Here is an 18660-nt window from a genome sequence, read left to right on the forward strand (position 1 = left end):
GAAATTTTGGTCATTATATCTTGGCTGCTATCACCAGAATAGCGTCTTTTCGATTTTCAATGTGTTACTAAAATAGCGTGATACTGTCCCTTTAAATATTTACGTGTGAAAAACGCAAAAGCCAATTTTCATTGAAATCAAAGTCGAGCGAAAGGAAGTTAACCCATTCGTATGCCGTAGACCGGCTGTCTTTCACATGGTATACTTAAAACATAAGTTTTAATCTCGCAACTTTTTTCTTTTTTTTTTTTTTGTTGAAATAATACAACAGTCCTGACCAGAGTACCCCATGGACCTAAGGTCTCTTCAGTCAGCGGAGAACATTTTTCACTCGGTAACGATACCTTGCCTGACGACAAGACAGGGAGGGAGGGGAACTGCTGACCCATAAGCCATATGAGGCAGCCCCTTTCGCAACCAGCTACTCAATATCTGACTGAATTGCACTGTCATTCATGCACATATAGCTGTGAACAGGTGTATTCCATGTGGTACGTTTTGAGGTTTGAGCATGCGTACGTGCTAAAACTCATATAACGAAGTTTTGGAAGACCGCTTTTATGGAAAACTGAAGTTGCATACTGCTGATTAGATTTCTTAAATCTCGCTGCTTTAATGCTGGAAATCGAGTAAGATTATTTCAAGACAGTATTCCCAAGTCTTTAAAGGTAACAATTCTGCTATTTTTAAAAAAAGTGACTTTTTATTTTAAGAGCGGCTTTCCACAAATATCGACCAAGTGGTGGCACGAGTCAAAAAATCGATTTCGTTCATATTTTTCTCATAGGTAGTCGCTAATGAGAAACAAACTGAGCTGTAGTTAGTTTTTCAAAATACCGCTTCCTTTCGAGTAAATATGCGAAAAACGATTTTGTCTCAATTGAGCTCAAAGTCCGCTTTTGGCGGGATGGAATTTTCCTTAACTTTCGACGGCTCGCGTATCGATCCGCAGACCGTTACTAACCTTCAAATGACATTTATTGCTTTATTAGGTCTTCCTCTTCTGTTTCGCGGGAAAACATTTAAAACCTAAGTTACTTTTACGTCCGAAATAGGTTTAGAAGAACATGCTATAAATGCAAATTTTCAGCAACCACATTTTAGCACTAAAACATTGCCAATTTTACCCATGGGCGATAACTTAGATTTCCCTATAATGACTTTCTATGGCTTCACTTTATACCTATTTATCATAATATAAAAACAAAGCTCTGGGTAAATGAAAATAAATGACCCGCTAGGCTTCAGATTTATCAGCATTTTCTTGAGATTTGGCGATCGAAGCGCAAAAAAGATAGCGTGACAGACTGTCACGGGTACAAATAGTTTTTCCTATTAGAAAAAAATGAAGCGACATTTTTAAAAGGAAGCATTTTTCATTTGCAGTAGAAAAATCTTTGGATCGAAAGTCCGGTAGCGTTACTGACCAATATATATTGCGGCTGCTTTTTATAGATGGAAATTCCAGAGTATCCGTTCGCTCTGATGCGGAGTCCAATTCGTTATTGTGGCTGAATATTATTGTGTTAAAACAAATAATTGGAAAATTTCTTTTCCTCTTTCTTTATCACTGCCATGGATAAATTAAACTAGAAATAGTTTAAACGCAGCAGATTTGAACTACATTAATCTGATTAAAAGTTTCGACTGTTATGTTGAACTGCATCGTTTGCGTGAAATATACGTGAAAAAGCACACGCACACAACGACGACCGTGACAACAACAACAACAACAAAACGACAGAAATCTGAACGTTTAAGGGAAAAAGTAATAACAATAAAAACCGTGAAAATTTAATGAAACCAAGATAGTGGTCAATACTCGTGTTATTAATAATGTTATTTTGCTGCGCTTTTTGATCCTGAAATATTCTTTGTGTGAGGATGAACGTAATTAACTAATTAGATTATTGAACGTCGCAGTTTCAGACCTATGAATAAATTGAATTATTATTACACCAGAGAAACAGTCAGGAACTGTAAACAAAACGGCGAGCATGATAGTTTGCTGTTCTTTTAAGTCGATATTTGGTGGGCCATGTTCGTTTACTCGCAGAGACAGAACAAGGTCCAGCGAGATAGTACCTCTGCTGTCCTGAGTGTGTCATTTCAGTTATGGTTTTCAAGATGTAGGGAACGAGGGCCATGTTTACAACGCCAGAAAACATCAAGACAATGACGATTTGGGCTTAGCTGTTGAGAAACATTTATCACCGAAGACACTTATCGGGCCCGGTTAAGTTACCGGGTCTTTCGAGAAACGGGCCCCAGGGCTTATAAGCCGCGGCAGTTTACGGTATTCCTGGATAAATAGGAGGGAAGGTAGACACAGAAATATCAAAAATGTAGGAGCCGTAGCATGTCCTTATTGCTACTTCGGCCGTCAAATTTGGTCAGTACGTTTGCTAATTAAGTCCCACACCTGATAGAGAGGAAAGGACTTGTTTCTGGAGAGAAACGAAAAAGAACTAAAACAAAATATTGTGTCAACAATATTAAGTCACGAATGATTTTACTTTGTTGGTCTTCGAATATAACTGATGATGTGCCCGTTTCTGAGGTATTTATTCCACGTGCGAAAGTATGGAATCAAACGGACATTACTTACGAAAACTAGCCCCTTAAAATCGTCTGTATCCCCATTGAAATATACATTGAGACATTGCGGAAACATATAAATCTTTTATGGTGACACTTCTGGTTCATGGTTGTCACGCAACAGTGTAGCTTGCGAGTTGTTTATTAAAAAAAAAAAAAAAAAGAAGGAAATGTTTATTAATTCGTAAACTGGATTGTTCTTTTACTCAGAAGGTATAAGTACAGAAATAACTCCAGTGTGGGTTAATGAAGAATTCGATGCTAAATTCTTGTTAAAAAACGTGCATGAAATGATCATGAAATACTGAAAACCTCGTCGTCGACACACTAATATGCTTGTATCGAGCAGGAATAGATGAAGAAGATGGCCAAAACTTATGTTTGATTTTTCATTTAGGTATCAGCTTAGTTTCCGTACCTTTGTGTCTCAAATTGACGCACGTTTTTGATTCTCTTTTGGCTTTTTCGCCGGGTATGTCACGCCATTGTTTACAATGCGAATGCCAGATTTTCGACAGGGTAGGTGATAAATTCGAGGCCCTGCGGGTCACTTAAAATAATTTACCCAAACTTTTGTTTTGATGTCATGATTGATAAGTACACAGTGAAGCCATAGAAGGTTATTTTATGATAATCTAAGTTATCGCCCATGGGTAAAATTGCCGGTATTTCAGTTCGAAAATTTGGTTGTGAAAAATTTGCATTTATAGCATGTTGTTCTAGATCTGTTTTGGGCATAAACTGGTAACCTACGTTTTGAATGTTTTTTCTGTAGAACAGAAGACGAAGACCTAGAAAAGATATAGATGTTATTTCATGATCCGTGACTGGCTGTGGATTGATACGCGGCCGGTCAAAGTTAAGGAAAATTCCGCCCGACCAGAAGCGAATTTTGAACTCAACCGAACTAAAAATCGTTTTTCGCTTGTTTTAATACGCGTAAGGAAGCCGTATTTGGAAAAACTAACTGCAGCACGTTTCGTTTCTTACTAAGGCCTACCTATGAGCAAAATATGAGCTAAATCGATTTTTTGACTTGTGCCACCAAAAGTTGATTTCGGTCGATATTTGTGGAAAGCCGCTCTCAATACCTTCTCCACACCACGTTCATAAGAAATGTATGGGGACAAGTTAGGAGAGTTTGTTTTTTGATATTATGGGTTAAAGGGTGAAAAGTGGCTATTTAAGGCTCATTTTTGAGCTTAGGGTTAAAGCGTTAAATTTGGAGCTTAGGCCACGTAGGACAAAATGATTGAAAGCGAAATTCATAGGCCTTATCACGGTTTTGGACACCATTTTGACGGGTAGGCAAACAGGCTTGAAATAACAGTGTTTGTATGGAAATCCGATGTCAAATAATTTTCCTAAAACATCGCTTCTGAAAAATTCATGAATTGGAAACTTTTGGCACTAGGAAAAGGATTTTAAGAACAAAATTGGAGGGATGTAGCTGTGACAGAAAGCGTCCAGTCGTGTTTTGAACTTTCCATACATTTCCCTGTATTTTTTCCCGCGAACTATTTTTAGTAGCAGTTCACAGCTGGTTCGCTATACAGACAAATGTATGGAAAGTTCAAAACACGACTGGACGCTTTCTGTCACAGCTACATCCCTCCAATTTTGTTCTTAAAATTCTTATCGAAATCGGTTAAATTTGAAAAATTTCGAAAATTAGAACAAATGTCTGAAACACGTGAATCCTTCTGTAGTACAACCGAGTTTTAGAGCGTTACGACAGCGAAAATTGAAAACGTCGGCCCGACGTTTTCAAATTTGAACCCATTTTTATTTCGGTCATCTGCCGGCGAAAATATCCCTGGATATGAAAGAAATGTGATGGTATATTTCAGCCACGTTCGACATTCGACATTTAAATCCTAGCAGTATGCAGGATGTTTGTCCGATGAACCTAGTTTAATGGCCTTAGCTCCCACGAGTCTCCTGTAGCTCAGTGGTAGAGCATCCGAACTAGTAATCGGAAGGTCTTAGGTTCGACTCCTGATAGGAGCACTCGGATTTCTTTTTTCCGAGTATGCCTGCGTCACTTTCTAGAATAATCATCATTTTCTTTTTTTTTTTTTTTTTTTTAATCCCTGGATAGTCCAAGTTCTTGCATTCTGATAGTCTTGAATTGAAATTTTGGTCATTATATCTTGGCTGCTATCACCAGAATAGCGTCTTTTCGATTTTCAATGTGTTACTAAAATAGCGTGATACTGTCCCTTTAAATATTTACGTGTGAAAAACGCAAAAGCCAATTTTCATTGAAATCAAAGTCGAGCGAAAGGAAATTAACCCATTCGTATGCCGTAGACCGGCTGTCTTTCACATGGTATACTTAAAACATAAGTTTTAATCTCGCAACTTTTTTCTTTTTTTTTTTTTGTTGAAATAATACAACAGTCCTGACCAGAGTACCCCATGCACCTAAGGTCTCTTCAGTCAGCGGAGAACATTTTGTAATGTAATGTACATCGAAACGTCGTGTTTTTTAACCTTTTTATAATGTTTTTACGAAATGTTTTATCGCAATTTTTTATAGTCAAAGGAATATTTTATCGTGTAACTCTGTGGGATAACTAATACCTTAGATGGGCCCTTTGAATGAACGCTTTGAATAACGAGGCATAACACAATAGCCCGTCAGAACCAAACTTTTTTTTTCTCTTGCTGCCTCCATACCCATTTCTCCATCTTAAAGATCAAATTTCCTTTCAAAGAAGGAGAGAAAAAGCTAAGAATACCCGGCCGCTGGCAAGCACCGTTACTGCGGTGCATGAATATGAAAAATGCTTAAATATATAAATAAATATCAAATGAATTGAGTTGGAGTGTTTCCCAGGTTGTCTTAGATTTACAATAATTAACATCAACGAACTTCTCTGCCATATTGATTTTCAGGGTTCATGTTTTGTTGTTTACAGGCTCCACAGTCACAGCCTCCTTTTCAAAGACTTCTTGATTTTTTTTTGTTTTGTTTTGTTTTTCGTTTTAAATCCGACCAACCAACCTAAATATATCAGGAAATACATTTGAGGCTAAGCGAAAAACGAAAAAGGGGATGGCCTTACACACAACTGCTACCACAGTCCAGAGTCCTGTAGTCAAGGATTGTGACATATTGTTAAAGAGTCACAAATAACTGCCACTGCGGTCCACAGTTGATGTAGTGGATGGATAGAAATGAATTTGTACACAACAACACTTATGCAAAAATATTGCATGTTAACAAAGCATATTGAAACTGAAATATGGATGTGAATGTGCAATTTTGAATTTACAAAAGTTGAATATCAATTTGTAAATTAATTCAAAGCATTAGTGTTGCAAACAAAAGCTTGAAATTTGACTGGGATTAAACAGCATATGTTTCACACATTACAGTATTTACAACACCAATTAAAATGTTCAGTGCAACCGTTGTATAATTTGGCTGTTTAAAGCTATGAGGAAAACTATTACCCTGAGCACCTCCAAAGGTTTCTTTCTGCCAGTGTTATTCATTATGCTATTGTAAAAGTAAGTGTATCTAAAGTGAGGAAGTTGGTTAACAGTCTGTAAACATGGTTGCTGTAGACAATGTTGTAGAGGACCCCTTTTGTCAGTTACAAGCACTCATCTTTTGTTTGTTATATTGTTTAGGATTCATCTGGAGAGTCAGAGTCGGATGAAGAGGTAATGTGAAAAGATAAACTTTGCGAATTTTTTTCAAATTTAACTTCGTGACTGCTAAGGTAAATAGAAAATTGTGAAGTGTTATAATGAGGCAATTCGACAGAAGTGAACATCATAAAAGCATAAAATGTACAACTGCCTGGCTCTGCTAGCCCCTATTGTAATTCCATGCAGCCAGTATTCTAATTTTAATTAATTTCATATGTTTTATAAAGCAGGCAATGCAAAAAAGGAGTACAAACAAAGATTGTTGTTGTTGTAGTTGTCCATATACATGCAGATGACATGACGTGGTTAATTAATATGTAGCTACTAGTTTCCAAAGGTTTGTAAGAGAGTATTTGCCACCGTTTCTTAAGTTTCTCTGGTATATGTTGTTGGTGTGCTGGGGTTTAATTTTGTGTACTTAGTACATTGTATAGGCACTTTACATACAGTGTACAGCAAGACATGGTATTCTGAGTATGCCATAAATTATAGTCACTAAATTGTTTAAAAGTGGAGAGAATTGATCTTCTGTTTCCTAAATATTCTTTACTAAGAGCCTATAATAAACCCAAGACATATTTTGGTATGACTTGAAAAAACATGGTCATTAACCCTTTGAGTGAAATATGGTGAAATTTGTCATTTCCAATGTTTTTCAAATGCAAGTTTAAACCACAGAGTGACAAGCTAATGGCCAAAAAATTGTCATATCCCTATAGCTTTTTGTTGGTTGTTCATCTTCCTCTCTTTAATCAAAGTATAATTTTGAGCGATAAAGAAATAGTGAGATATTTAAAACTTCAGATCCAGAGAGTTGCTTCCAGTCATAATGGCTTCAATAATGGCATTAATGTAGCATTACATGTATGTTATGAATAAATGGAAAGCCTCACTCTCAGCAAAATTATAATCAAAATATGGTTTAGTAAATTTACCCTGTTTTTGGTTTTGATTTTGTTTGCAGGATAATTCAGAGTCAGAATCCCAGTGGGAAGAGCTTTCTAGTGAGGATGGAGATGGTAACCAGGTATGTATCCATACGTACAGTATTCCTAGGTGCATGTTAAGTTATATAAGCATGCAGGAAATTTAAAATAACATGAGAAAAGTGATCAAGAAGCATGAACCACAGGTGAGTGCTTCTCTAAACACTTCTCTCGTGTTTCATTGTTACATACACTGAAACTAAACAATGCACAGCGACCATTAGTTTACTACTTCCGGTTTAAAATGTCCAATGATTTGTACATGGTCATCCTTGTGATGTAGACAGAGTAACATGATAAAGCATACACTGAACATAAGCAGAGTGATTTATGGAGTTAACATGAATTTTATATGACCAATCCAATTGCATGCATTTCTTTGAAGTAGAATAAATATGGATGGTTGGTGACTGAAATATGACGCTTCCATGCGAGTGTTTGAAAGTTTTAGAGTGAGCATAGCATTCAACATTTTGTTTCACTGGGCTTAACAAATGAAAAAATAGAGATAAAAAGGAGTGTCCATATTATTGATCAGTCATATTAGAGATTTCCTCAAACAAGTGTATGGAAATTCTGCTGAGACGAGGGAAATTGTCTTTAACAGATAGCTACTTGTGAGAAGAGATTTGACTGTACAGTCAACTCTCCCATATTGACCACTTCTCGTAAGCGACCACTTCGTAAATGACCATTTTGTTTTTCAGATAAATTCTGTTTCAAGAGCTCTCTCGTAAGCGACCACCACTCAAATTTCTTTAGGGACCACGACCGCTTTTTAGGGCAGAAATTACACATATTCTTTTGTTTTCTGTTTCCGTTAAGCAACCACCCAACATAATCACGTATGATTGTTAGTAAATCATTACTAAGACGTGACAAAAGCTCAATTTTTAATGACGCTACCCTGGACTGCTCACAGATAATAACCGTTTACAGACAGAGAAGATTGCTTTTTATAATTAGATCTGTAGGTAAACAGGAATTGTTGCAGTGATCTGTTCCAAAATTTTTACACAAAGTTTCATCTGAAGAATGAATAGATGTGAAAAAATAATAAATAAATTTGTTTCAAATTAATCAATCAATCTGGTGTAAGGTTTATTTTGTTGATCTTTCCTGTAAGTGACCACCTCCTGTAAGCGACCACTTTGTTGTGCCCCAAGGTTCAATTGTGATTCATTTTAATAATTATTGTTTTTCAGGAGACAGATCTTTCTGAAGTATTAGAGGCTCTGAAGGCTCGTTGCAGAAGGCTCGATGCAGAAGGATTGACTGCTGCTTTGCACCAAGATTTTGACCACCATGAAGGACCTCACAGAAGACCCCCAAGCAACCTTATACACCTGATGACCAACATCAATCAACAACTTGAAGATTATCAGCCAGAAAGTGATGTTGGTCCTGCTCTTCATGCAGCAAGGCAGGTGGCCTATTGGTCATCTGTATTTATTTCCATGGTTTCAAATGATGCTGCCACCATCCCTTCTTCTAATTTAAGCAATCCTGCAGTCTTCGTCACTCCAACCAACAGCCAACCAATGCCATCAAGCCTCCATCTTCCAAGCAGTCAACCTACGTCAACCTCCATGTCATTTTCAGGCAGCCAATTTACTTTGCCCTTCTCAACTTCAGCCACCATGTCATCTTCAAGCAGCCAATTTTCTTTGCCCGTCTTAACTTCAGCCACCATGTCGTCTTCAAGCAGCCAATTTATTTTGCCCCTCTCAACTTCAGCCACCATGTCATCTTCAAGCAGCCAATTTTCTTTGCCCCTCTCAACTTCAGCCACCATGTCATCTTCTAGCAGCCAATTTTCTTTGCCTGTCTTAACTTCAGCCACCGTGTCATCTTCAAGCAGCCAATTTACTTTGCCCATTTCAACTTCAGCCACTATGTCATCTTCTAGCAGCCAATTTTCTTTGCCCATCTCAACTTCAGCCACCATGTCATTTTCAAGCAGCCAATTTACTTTGCCCATCTCAACTTCAGCCATCATCTCATCTGCAATCAATCAACCTGCTCTCTCAAGACATCCGTCAGCCTCCGTCCAATCTACAAGCAGCCAACCTACTTTGTCCATCAATACAACAGCCTTGATTTCGTCTACAAGCAGCCGGCATACATTGCCTATCCCTACAACACTCTCTGCTCTTCCTTCAAGTAACCATCCTATTTTGTCCATTCCTACAACAGCCTTTCTCCCTTCTTCCAGCAACCAACCTACCCCTTCCCCGCCCACAACAACCTTTATTCCATCTGGCATCAACCAACCTACTTTTGCCACCCCGAGAACAGCCTTCGTCTCATCTGCATCAACCATCTATCAACCTACTCTGTCCAGACATCCTGCAGCCTTTATCCAATCTACAGACAACCAACCTCCTTCGGCCATCCCTACGACCACCTTAATCCCTCCATCGAGAACCCAACATACAACAGCCTCCATCCCTCCTACAGTGAACCAACCAGTTTTGGCTACACCTGTCACTGACCCTGCAACAATGGCAATGTTTGCAGAGTACGGAGCTGGTTCTACATGTATGTCTGAGTGGCTTGATTCTCTGTTCATACCAAGGAACATTGAAACCTTACAGCAGGTTAAAGATCTTTGGGAAGTTGGTACAGTCAACTGCCCCCCTCTTCATAAGTGGACAGTTGTGATGAGAAACCATAAATCAAAATCTGGAAAAAACTCTTCAATGTTTAGTCAACGCAAATTTATCTATAACTTATTTAAAAATTGCAATTTTGATGGAAACCTTGTTTTTGCACAGTATAATGAACTGAGGCCTGGAAAGTTATATAAAATCCTAAACACCAAGAATAAGTAGAGCTTGTTTCTTGCTGTTACCTTAATTTATTTATTTAATTTATGATTGTTGATAGTCATAATATGATGCTGATAACTGATGCAACACAACTATGTTCTGTGATTTTCTTTTGGTCATTGACTGACCCGAGTTTATTGCCATTAGTTCATTGTTTGATGAATGACTGGTTTCTGTTTATTTATCATGTCAAAAATTCCATGGTCATAATAATATGTTTCTTGAGTGAAAGATTCCTGGGGTAATGTAAATGACAATACGAAATTCAAGCTTGAGCTATACCCTAGAAGTGAGTCATTCACATGTGTAATTTGGCATTTCAGTTTGCAAGCTTTGAGTTGATTTGATACCTTAGCTTGAGACAGTTTCAGTTACTAAAACTCTGGCAGAGGTTTTTTTTTTCCCTTATACAGTCTTTCAACTTCACTTAACATTTATGGCCATTTTAAACCTTGACCTCGTGGCCTTCTCCATTTTCAATAGTGACATGTCACGCACAGAGAAGATCCTAAAAATAACAGACATATCATCACATAACTATTCAAAATGGCAGTAAGCTCGTGAGTGGGTATTAATTTCATAAGGCCATGTGATCTAGTGTGTTGCAGTTTTCTCTCAAGAAGATGCTGGGGACAAGGTTGAATCATGTCATAGTTACTTTTAAGCAACCACGACAGCAACGGTGGCGAAGACGGCACTTAAATTTAATTCTCGCTGTTTCGAACTTCATCGCTCTTTATTCCACTTCTTTTAACTTGTCAAACATTGGTGAATTTTCTTAAAGTTGAGTTCCAAGTTCATAGATCATAGAAAAAGAATATCGTGGTCTTTGTCTTGTGTTCACGCAAAATAGTGAAAGTAGGCCGTTTCACGTCGTAGTCGTGCAGTGTCTCGAAAGAAATGTAATAAAGAGTGTGCTGTATATCGTTGTCGTCGTCGTTGTTGAAACTCCCATGATTAACTTTCTGTAGTAAATTCTTGTCAGTGGGAGGAATCACAAATTCATGACTTAATTCAGTTCCTATAAAAAACGCTGGTATTGGAGAAGGAATGAAACATTGTTTTTGCTAGTTTCCGTTCTGAATGTGAGTTAGTGATAGATTTGCTCGGATGTAAAAGTAGCTAGGACAAAGCTTCGAATGGGCGAGTTATCGTCCCCGTGTCCTTGGCCTTACTAAAACCCTTATCACTTTTATCTTGGGGAGTTTTTCATTCAAATTAAACTCTTAACACAATTTTATTACGAATTTTGCTCTCGATTTTGTTTTACACGTTTTGGTATTCTTTTTTGTTGTTAGTCTTTGAGTGTGTTCCATAATAGTCATTTGGTTATAAGTACACTCTGTTTTTTTTTTTTTATAAGAACGGCTAATTTTGGAGCTGAGGCTGAACGTTCTTATATATATATATATATTTTTTGTGATTTGAGGCTGAAAACTTTCTTACGATGTTTTTAAATTACATGGGATACACTACATGTATTTCAGTAAATCAATGCGGACGTGCTGAGATATGGTATCAAGAACTGCTGATTATGACAAACCGAGATGTGTGTCACCATTGTGTCACCATTGTTAATGTTATACAAAACATGCCCTTAAGTATTTTGGTTAATTTACATTTGATGCCTTGATTTTATATACAGATTAGCAAAATGAAAACGTTCTTAATCGAGTCTCGGCCTGAGGAACGTTCTTAATACGTTCTTAAAATTTTGGTTAATCTCAGCCTCAACGTTTTTATAAAAAGGTTCTTATTAAAAAAAAAAAAACAGAGTGTATTCATGTAGTGGCATCTGCTCAATTGAAATCGGTGGTTGTTAGTTAGCGTAACATCCAAAGTGTGTCGTTTGTCTATACCATAAGAATCGGGGATAGTTTCCAGGAAAGGAACTTTGCCATTAATCATGGCAATACTGTATGTCAAATTTAATTAAAGGATGCGTTTTTCAGTTTGTTTTCGTAAAGAGAGGCTTTTAATATAAAACTAAACCTATGAAATAGAAACTAGATAACGAAGGCACTGAAGTGCAACCATAATAAGACAAACATTTCGCCCAAGGAATAGAATTTATCGCAATTTTAAACGGGGTGGTCGATGGTCGGTTTCATTTTACTCACAGAAACTTTATCACAAGGTCCGTGCTACCCCTTGAAGTCATTGAAAAGCACTGGAGTTTAATTTTTGATTGCAAGTGCCCTTTAAAAGCCCTCGAAAAGAAGAATTTCTGCTGAAAGTGGTTGAAAAATAATCTAAACTCCTTGAATTTTTGTTTGGATGGGGACTAATATAGGATTATATCAAAGTCAGTTAATTTACGTTCCATTTGTGGTAAGTTGTGTCTCTTAAAAACACATTTTATATGGTCATAACCAGTAAGACATGTTTTGAGTCAAATTCAGCTATTTTTAAGCTGTTATTGACCAATTAAAAAAACATTTCGAAACATAATGCGACACAGTAAAGTTGCTGTAAACACTCCTTGAAAACTTAGTTTTTGGTGCTTGAATATTCCTTGAATTTTATTTAAACAAGCCAGCAAGGACAAATGTTAAAAAACAAACTTAAAAATGCTTCCCCAACTTCCTCCAGATGCCCGGATAATTATCCTCTCTAGTATTTATGCTAGTCGCATAGCAAAGCGATGATCCGTATGGCAGCCTAATTGTTAATCTGGCTGTCTAACTTGATGCCCAAGACTGTGATGCCATTGCACGACCGTGATGCCACAGATTGAGTCAACGCAAAACATGGTCATAACTTGTAAGACATGTTTTGAGTTAAATTCAAATCATGGTATATGAGGTGCATGCCGTGTTTTGCGTTGACTCAATCTATGGCATCACAGTCGTGGACTATAGCCCAAGACTGTGATGCCACAGATTGAGTCAACGCAAAATATGGTCATAACCAGTAAGACATGTTTTGAGTTAAATTCAAATTATGGTATATGAGGTGCATGCCATGTTTTGCGTTGACTCAATCTATGGCATCACAGTCGTGGACTATAGCCCAAGACTGTGATGCCACAGATTGAGTCAACGCAAAATATGGTCATAACCAGTAAGACATGTTTTGAGTTAAATTCAAATCATGGTATATGAGGTGCATGCCATGTTTTGCGTTAACTCAATCTATGGCATCACAGTCGTGGACTATAGCCCAAGACTGTGATGCCACAGATTGAGTCAACGCAAAATATGGTCATAACCAGTAAGACATGTTTTGAGTTAAATTCAAATCATGGTATATGAGGTGCATGCCATGTTTTGCGATACAGTACTCAATCTGTGGCATCACAGTCGTGGACTAGCCCAAGACTGTGATGCCACAGATTGAGTTAACGCAAAATATGGTGTTAATAATAAGCCATATTTTGAGTTTAATACAAATCATGGTATGGTGTGTGGTTTTGAAAAATTAGCCTGTGTATAATAAGCCCATTCCACTATTAGTATTAAGTGAGGCATGAATCATCAACTTTCGTAAAGAATTAACACCATAGTATGAGTTGTCGCAAAATGTGGTTTCTGGACATGGACGTGTTTTGCGTTACTGCAAACTATGACTTTGCAGCTGAATGACACATTTTGAGTTACTATTTTCAACTCAAACTGTGTCCTACTGATGATGACATAGTTTGGGTTATTGCAATTCATGTCTTCATGAAAATGCCATAGTTTGAATGCTTGGAATCGATTATTTATACCTCAAAGTGTGTCATTTTAAACTTGAAGTATCGCTCAACCTTCTCCATAGTCGACAAGACCACAGCAACAACACTAGTAGTTTTCTTTCAGTGTTGTGTGCCCGAGTAATTATCAGATGGACCAATTTAACACTAGCACTTCAATTATCGTATTGTATTCCTCCAGCAATGGCATGGCATGAACCTTATGTACCCATGATTTGTATTTAACTCAAAATATGGCTTATTATAACACCATATTTTGCGTTGACTCAATCTGTGGCATCACAGTCTTGGGCAATATCCACGACTGTGGTGCCACAGATTGAGTTATCGCAAAACATGGCATGCACCTTATGTGCTATGGCATCACGGTCTTGGGCCATAGCCTAAGACTGTGATGCCACAGATTGAGTCAACGCAAAATATGGTCATAACCAGTAAGACATGTTTTGAGTTAAATTCAAATCATGGTATATGAGGTGCCTGCCATGTTTTGCGATACAGTACTCAATCTGTGGCATTATAGTCGTGGACTAGCCCAAGACTGTGATGCCACAGATTGAGTTAACGCAAAATATGGTGTTAATAATAAGCCATATTTTGAGTTTAATACAAATCATGGTATGGTGTGTGGTTTTGAAAAATTAGCCTGTGTATAATAAGCCCATTCCACTATTAGTATTAAGTGAGGCATGAATCATCAACTTTCGTAAAGAATTAACACCATAGTATGAGTTGTCGCAAAATGTGGTTTCTGGACATGGACGTGTTTTGCGTTACTGCAAACTATGACTTTGCAGCTGAATGACACATTTTGAGTTACTATTTTCAACTCAAACTGTGTCCTACTGATGATGACATAGTTTGGGTTATTGCAATTCATGTCTTCATGAAAATGCCATAGTTTGAATGCTTGGAATCGATTATTTATACCTCAAAGTGTGTCATTTTAAACTTGAAGTATCGCTCAACCTTCTCCATAGTCGACAAGACTACAGCAACAACACTAGTAGTTTTCTTTCAGTGTTGTGTGCCCGAGTAATTATCAGATGGACCAATTTAACACTAGCACTTCAATTATCGTATTGTATTCCTCCAGCAATGGCATGGCATGCACCTTATATACCCATGATTTGTATTTAACTCAAAATATGGCTTATTATAACACCATATTTTGCGTTGACTCAATCTGTGGCATCACAGTCTTGGGCAATATCCACGACTGTGGTGCCACAGATTGAGTTATCGCAAAACATGGCATGCACCTTATGTGCTATGGCATCACGGTCTTGGGCTATAGTCCACGACTGTGATGCCACAGATTGAGTTATCGCATGCCATGATTTGAATTTAACTCAAAACATGGCTTATTATTCATAAGACAACATTTTGCGTGAAAGGCATCACAAGTCGAAGGAAGCAAAGTGTATGGCTTAACTAGGATATAACGGTATTTCCTACTCTTTCCTTTAAAACCCAGCCAAAGTAAAACAAATCTGACATTTTTTTTTTTGTATTTTATTGTGCACACAATAAACATGACCAAAAAATCACCGGTTCCAATTTTCCATGATAATATTTACTCCAATAACTGTAAGAAAGCCAATAAATTAAGATAAGTAATGGAAACGTTAGTTTTAGTTTCATAAATATGTTTAAAGGGGCAGTGTCACGAGGATTTGGTATTACCGTTTTAATATGGACAGAAACCAAAAAATTATGGTCAGATTTGTGATAAATTACCACCTTGTATACCAAACTGCTGACAAGTGCCTCTACTCATAAATATTCACCATATTCTAAGAAACAAAATTAAATGATATCTTTTTAACTTTCTGTACTTCATTTTCTTTTTAATGTGCACAAAACATTTTTACATGATTATTTGATTATGATTATTTTTAGATGATTATTTGCCATTAACTGTATCAACTTGAACTTGAGCTTAATTAAAAATTCAATGCATAGGAATTATACAAGACAAATTTTTTCTCTATCAGTTGATTTGTAATTTTTGTTTTAAATAGGACAACCCACAGATACCTCAACCAGATGTACAAACTTCTCTTCTCGTGTTCAACACTCGAAGAACAAATTCGTATCTCCAAGCAGCTATGTAAAATCCTCTATATGAGCTTTGGAATTTTGGTGTTAAAAAGGCAGCTTTGAGGGGCTACACCCTATGAAGAACAAACAATAAATAATTTTTGGAGTATTGTTTTCAGCATTTTAAAACAGGCTGGAATATTTGTGTAATTCAGCACCGTTGCTTCAGACTCTCAGGTGTAATGTGAACTTGTTGAAGTATGTTGTCACACGTGTTATCAAAATACAAAAAATGTTATGTTAACCTTAAACAATCCATTGTGTGTAGCCCTTCAAATTTCAAGCCATGTGGATGGTCAAAGAAATGGGTATACAGTGTACTTTAACCTGCTTTTAAGACGACCATACCAAAGTTAAAGTCTGTCAGAAAAATATTTTCTTAGGAATAATTTTAGTGAGAATGTCAGCAAAATATGCTAAGGTTACCACTATTTTCTACTACTAACAAAAGCAAACACTTCTTCATTATTAATGAACTAGGTTTACTAATTTATATAGACAACAACTCTCTTTAAGGAGGCTTACAGCAGTTTTTCTGGACTTAGGATGGAAGTATTGAAATAATATTGTAATCTCGCATACAAGATAAACTTCAATCTCCTTCATACTACATCATCATTTCAACATACGATCAAAGATAATGTTCTCATTGGTTCCAAGCGACAGATATTACCATAGCAATGGAAGCGCATAGCCTCTCATTTTGAAAATTGTCGGTTATCTTGAAATCTAGTCAGACACTATATTTTAACTGTTTGCAAACATAAATATTTTAAAATCGGAGACACCACAAAGCTCAATATACACTGTACATTTAGAACGTTCTGCTATGAGGAAAGACCTTTCACAGAAAAGACAAAGTGTCAAGTTTTATTTTGCAGAGATGTTGGTGAAAAATGTGGGAATAAAAAAAATTACCCCGTAAAAATTTGATTCATTATTTACTTGAAAATGCTCTTACAGATTTTTTTTTTATAATTTCGCCTTCAAATTGTCTAGATTGAGTAGGTTAAATCCCTAAAGTTTCGTTATAAAGCGTCTGACTAGATTTAGAGATAATCGACAAATATGTTTAAAATGAGAGGCTCTTAACTTCTGTTGCTATGGTAAAAATTGTTGCTTGGAAACCTATGAGTAAATTAACTTTCATCATATGTTGAAATGGTGATGCATTATGAAGGATATCAAAGTTTATCTAGTATGTGATACTTCCACGCTAAGTCCAGAAAAACTGCTGCAAGCCTCCTTAAAAGATGGTAAAATGCTGAGCGTACAATTATTGGGTTATGAATGCACACAGAAAATAATTTGTTCAATAGGAGAGGAGCATGAGAGTCACTTGATGTGACAACTGAGAGCAACAGTAGCTTCTCAAGTGCTTAGCAAACCTCCAGTGCATCCATGGCTCAATAGTGCACACTGAGCTGGATGTCAGGTGTGACGTACAGTTAGCATTATCTTTAACATGAAAGGTATCTCTTGTAGAAAATCGGTGTCAAGGTAGAAAAATCATGTGAAGAACTTCCACTTTTTTGTGCACTGATTACTTGCACTATGTCACTACTAAACACTGAATTATCAAATCAGTCACTTCCAGATATCACTTCCACATCATCATCACTGTCTTCCACATCCTCCTTGTCATCTGCCTCCTCTTCTTCACTTTCTGAAAAATCTTGTCCGGATATACATTTCATCATGTTTTCATGATTTTTTCCCTCTTCATCTGAGGACATTGTCTCATCCTCCTCATCCTCTTGATCATCTTGCTCCTCAGAAGATAGAATTTCCTCCAATATGTCAAGGAAGGGAGAAGCAATTCTGTACAAAAGAGACAAATTTCCCTGTCAATTTGAAAATAAAGGTTTCTTTCCCTGATAACTTACTGTGAAGGAAATTACAGTATTGCTCTATGAAGTTAAGTTAAAAGATTTACATCAATTCTGTGAAGCATTACAGTCAAAATGACTGAAGCATTTTGCATAATTATTAATTTTGATTAATACTAATCTGAATTCATGCAGTGGTGCTTTTATTTTTGCATCAAAGATTCCAGTTCTCAGCTCAATTATACATCCATTCAACACTCAATATGGCTAAAGTTCCATATTTGGTGATTGATTGGCATAATATTGATTTATCAATATTTCCCTTAGTAGTTAATTTCATTAGTTATTACATTTCATTCTTTCGCCTCATCTTGAAATTTTAATATATTGTGGCTGCAAAGCCCTGTAAAGGGAGCTTCAAATTATGTATGTATGTATGTATGTATGTATGTATGTATGTATGTATGTATGTATGTATGTATGTATGTATGTATGTATGTATAATGACAAAGTATCTCTTTCCATCACTGTGAACACTAAATCAAAGCAAACATTTGAGAGAATTGACCAAAACTAAAAGTATTTTACTTGAAAACTTTTTATTTCAAACCAGCGTTAGAATTGACTTGAATTTGAAACACGACTCATGGCTATACTTATATATTGGGATACTCTGGACGTTCAAATTAAATCAAAATTTGTTACAGTCATGATTAGAAAACCCTGTATTTTTTTTATGAAATCACTTTTAAGCTTCCAGATTTACGTAATGTTTAATAAATGAGCAGGAGTGTTTTATAAAACAAAACAGACACTCATTAAACATTAAAGTCTTTTGTATTTCCTTCATTATTATTAATGCTTTGAATATTCCATAACATGGAAAGCCATGTTACATTACCTTTTACATTAATCTCCTTCTTCAGGAGATATCATTGCCATAAGTTAGCATCCAA

General features: G+C 36.5%; 1 protein-coding gene across 1 annotated transcript in view; it reads left to right on the plus strand.

Moving 5' to 3' along the window:
* LOC146450540 (uncharacterized) overlaps positions 1-12044 on the plus strand; it is a 45947-nt gene extending 33903 nt beyond the window's left edge. Inside the window, exons 2-5 of the mRNA XM_085100309.1 lie at positions 6042-6117; positions 6241-6273; positions 7226-7288; positions 8453-12044. Of these exons, the coding sequence (XP_084956435.1) occupies positions 6042-6117; positions 6241-6273; positions 7226-7288; positions 8453-10081 (1801 nt within the window). The 3' untranslated portion in view covers positions 10082-12044. The remainder of the gene's footprint in view (positions 1-6041; positions 6118-6240; positions 6274-7225; positions 7289-8452) is intronic.
* The last annotated feature ends 6616 nt before the right edge of the window (positions 12045-18660 follow it).

This window comes from Pavona decussata, unplaced genomic scaffold (assembly GCF_977016875.1).
Source record: "Pavona decussata unplaced genomic scaffold, jaPavDecu1.1 SCAFFOLD_442, whole genome shotgun sequence".
In the NCBI taxonomy this organism is placed as follows: Eukaryota; Metazoa; Cnidaria; class Anthozoa; order Scleractinia; family Agariciidae; genus Pavona; species Pavona decussata.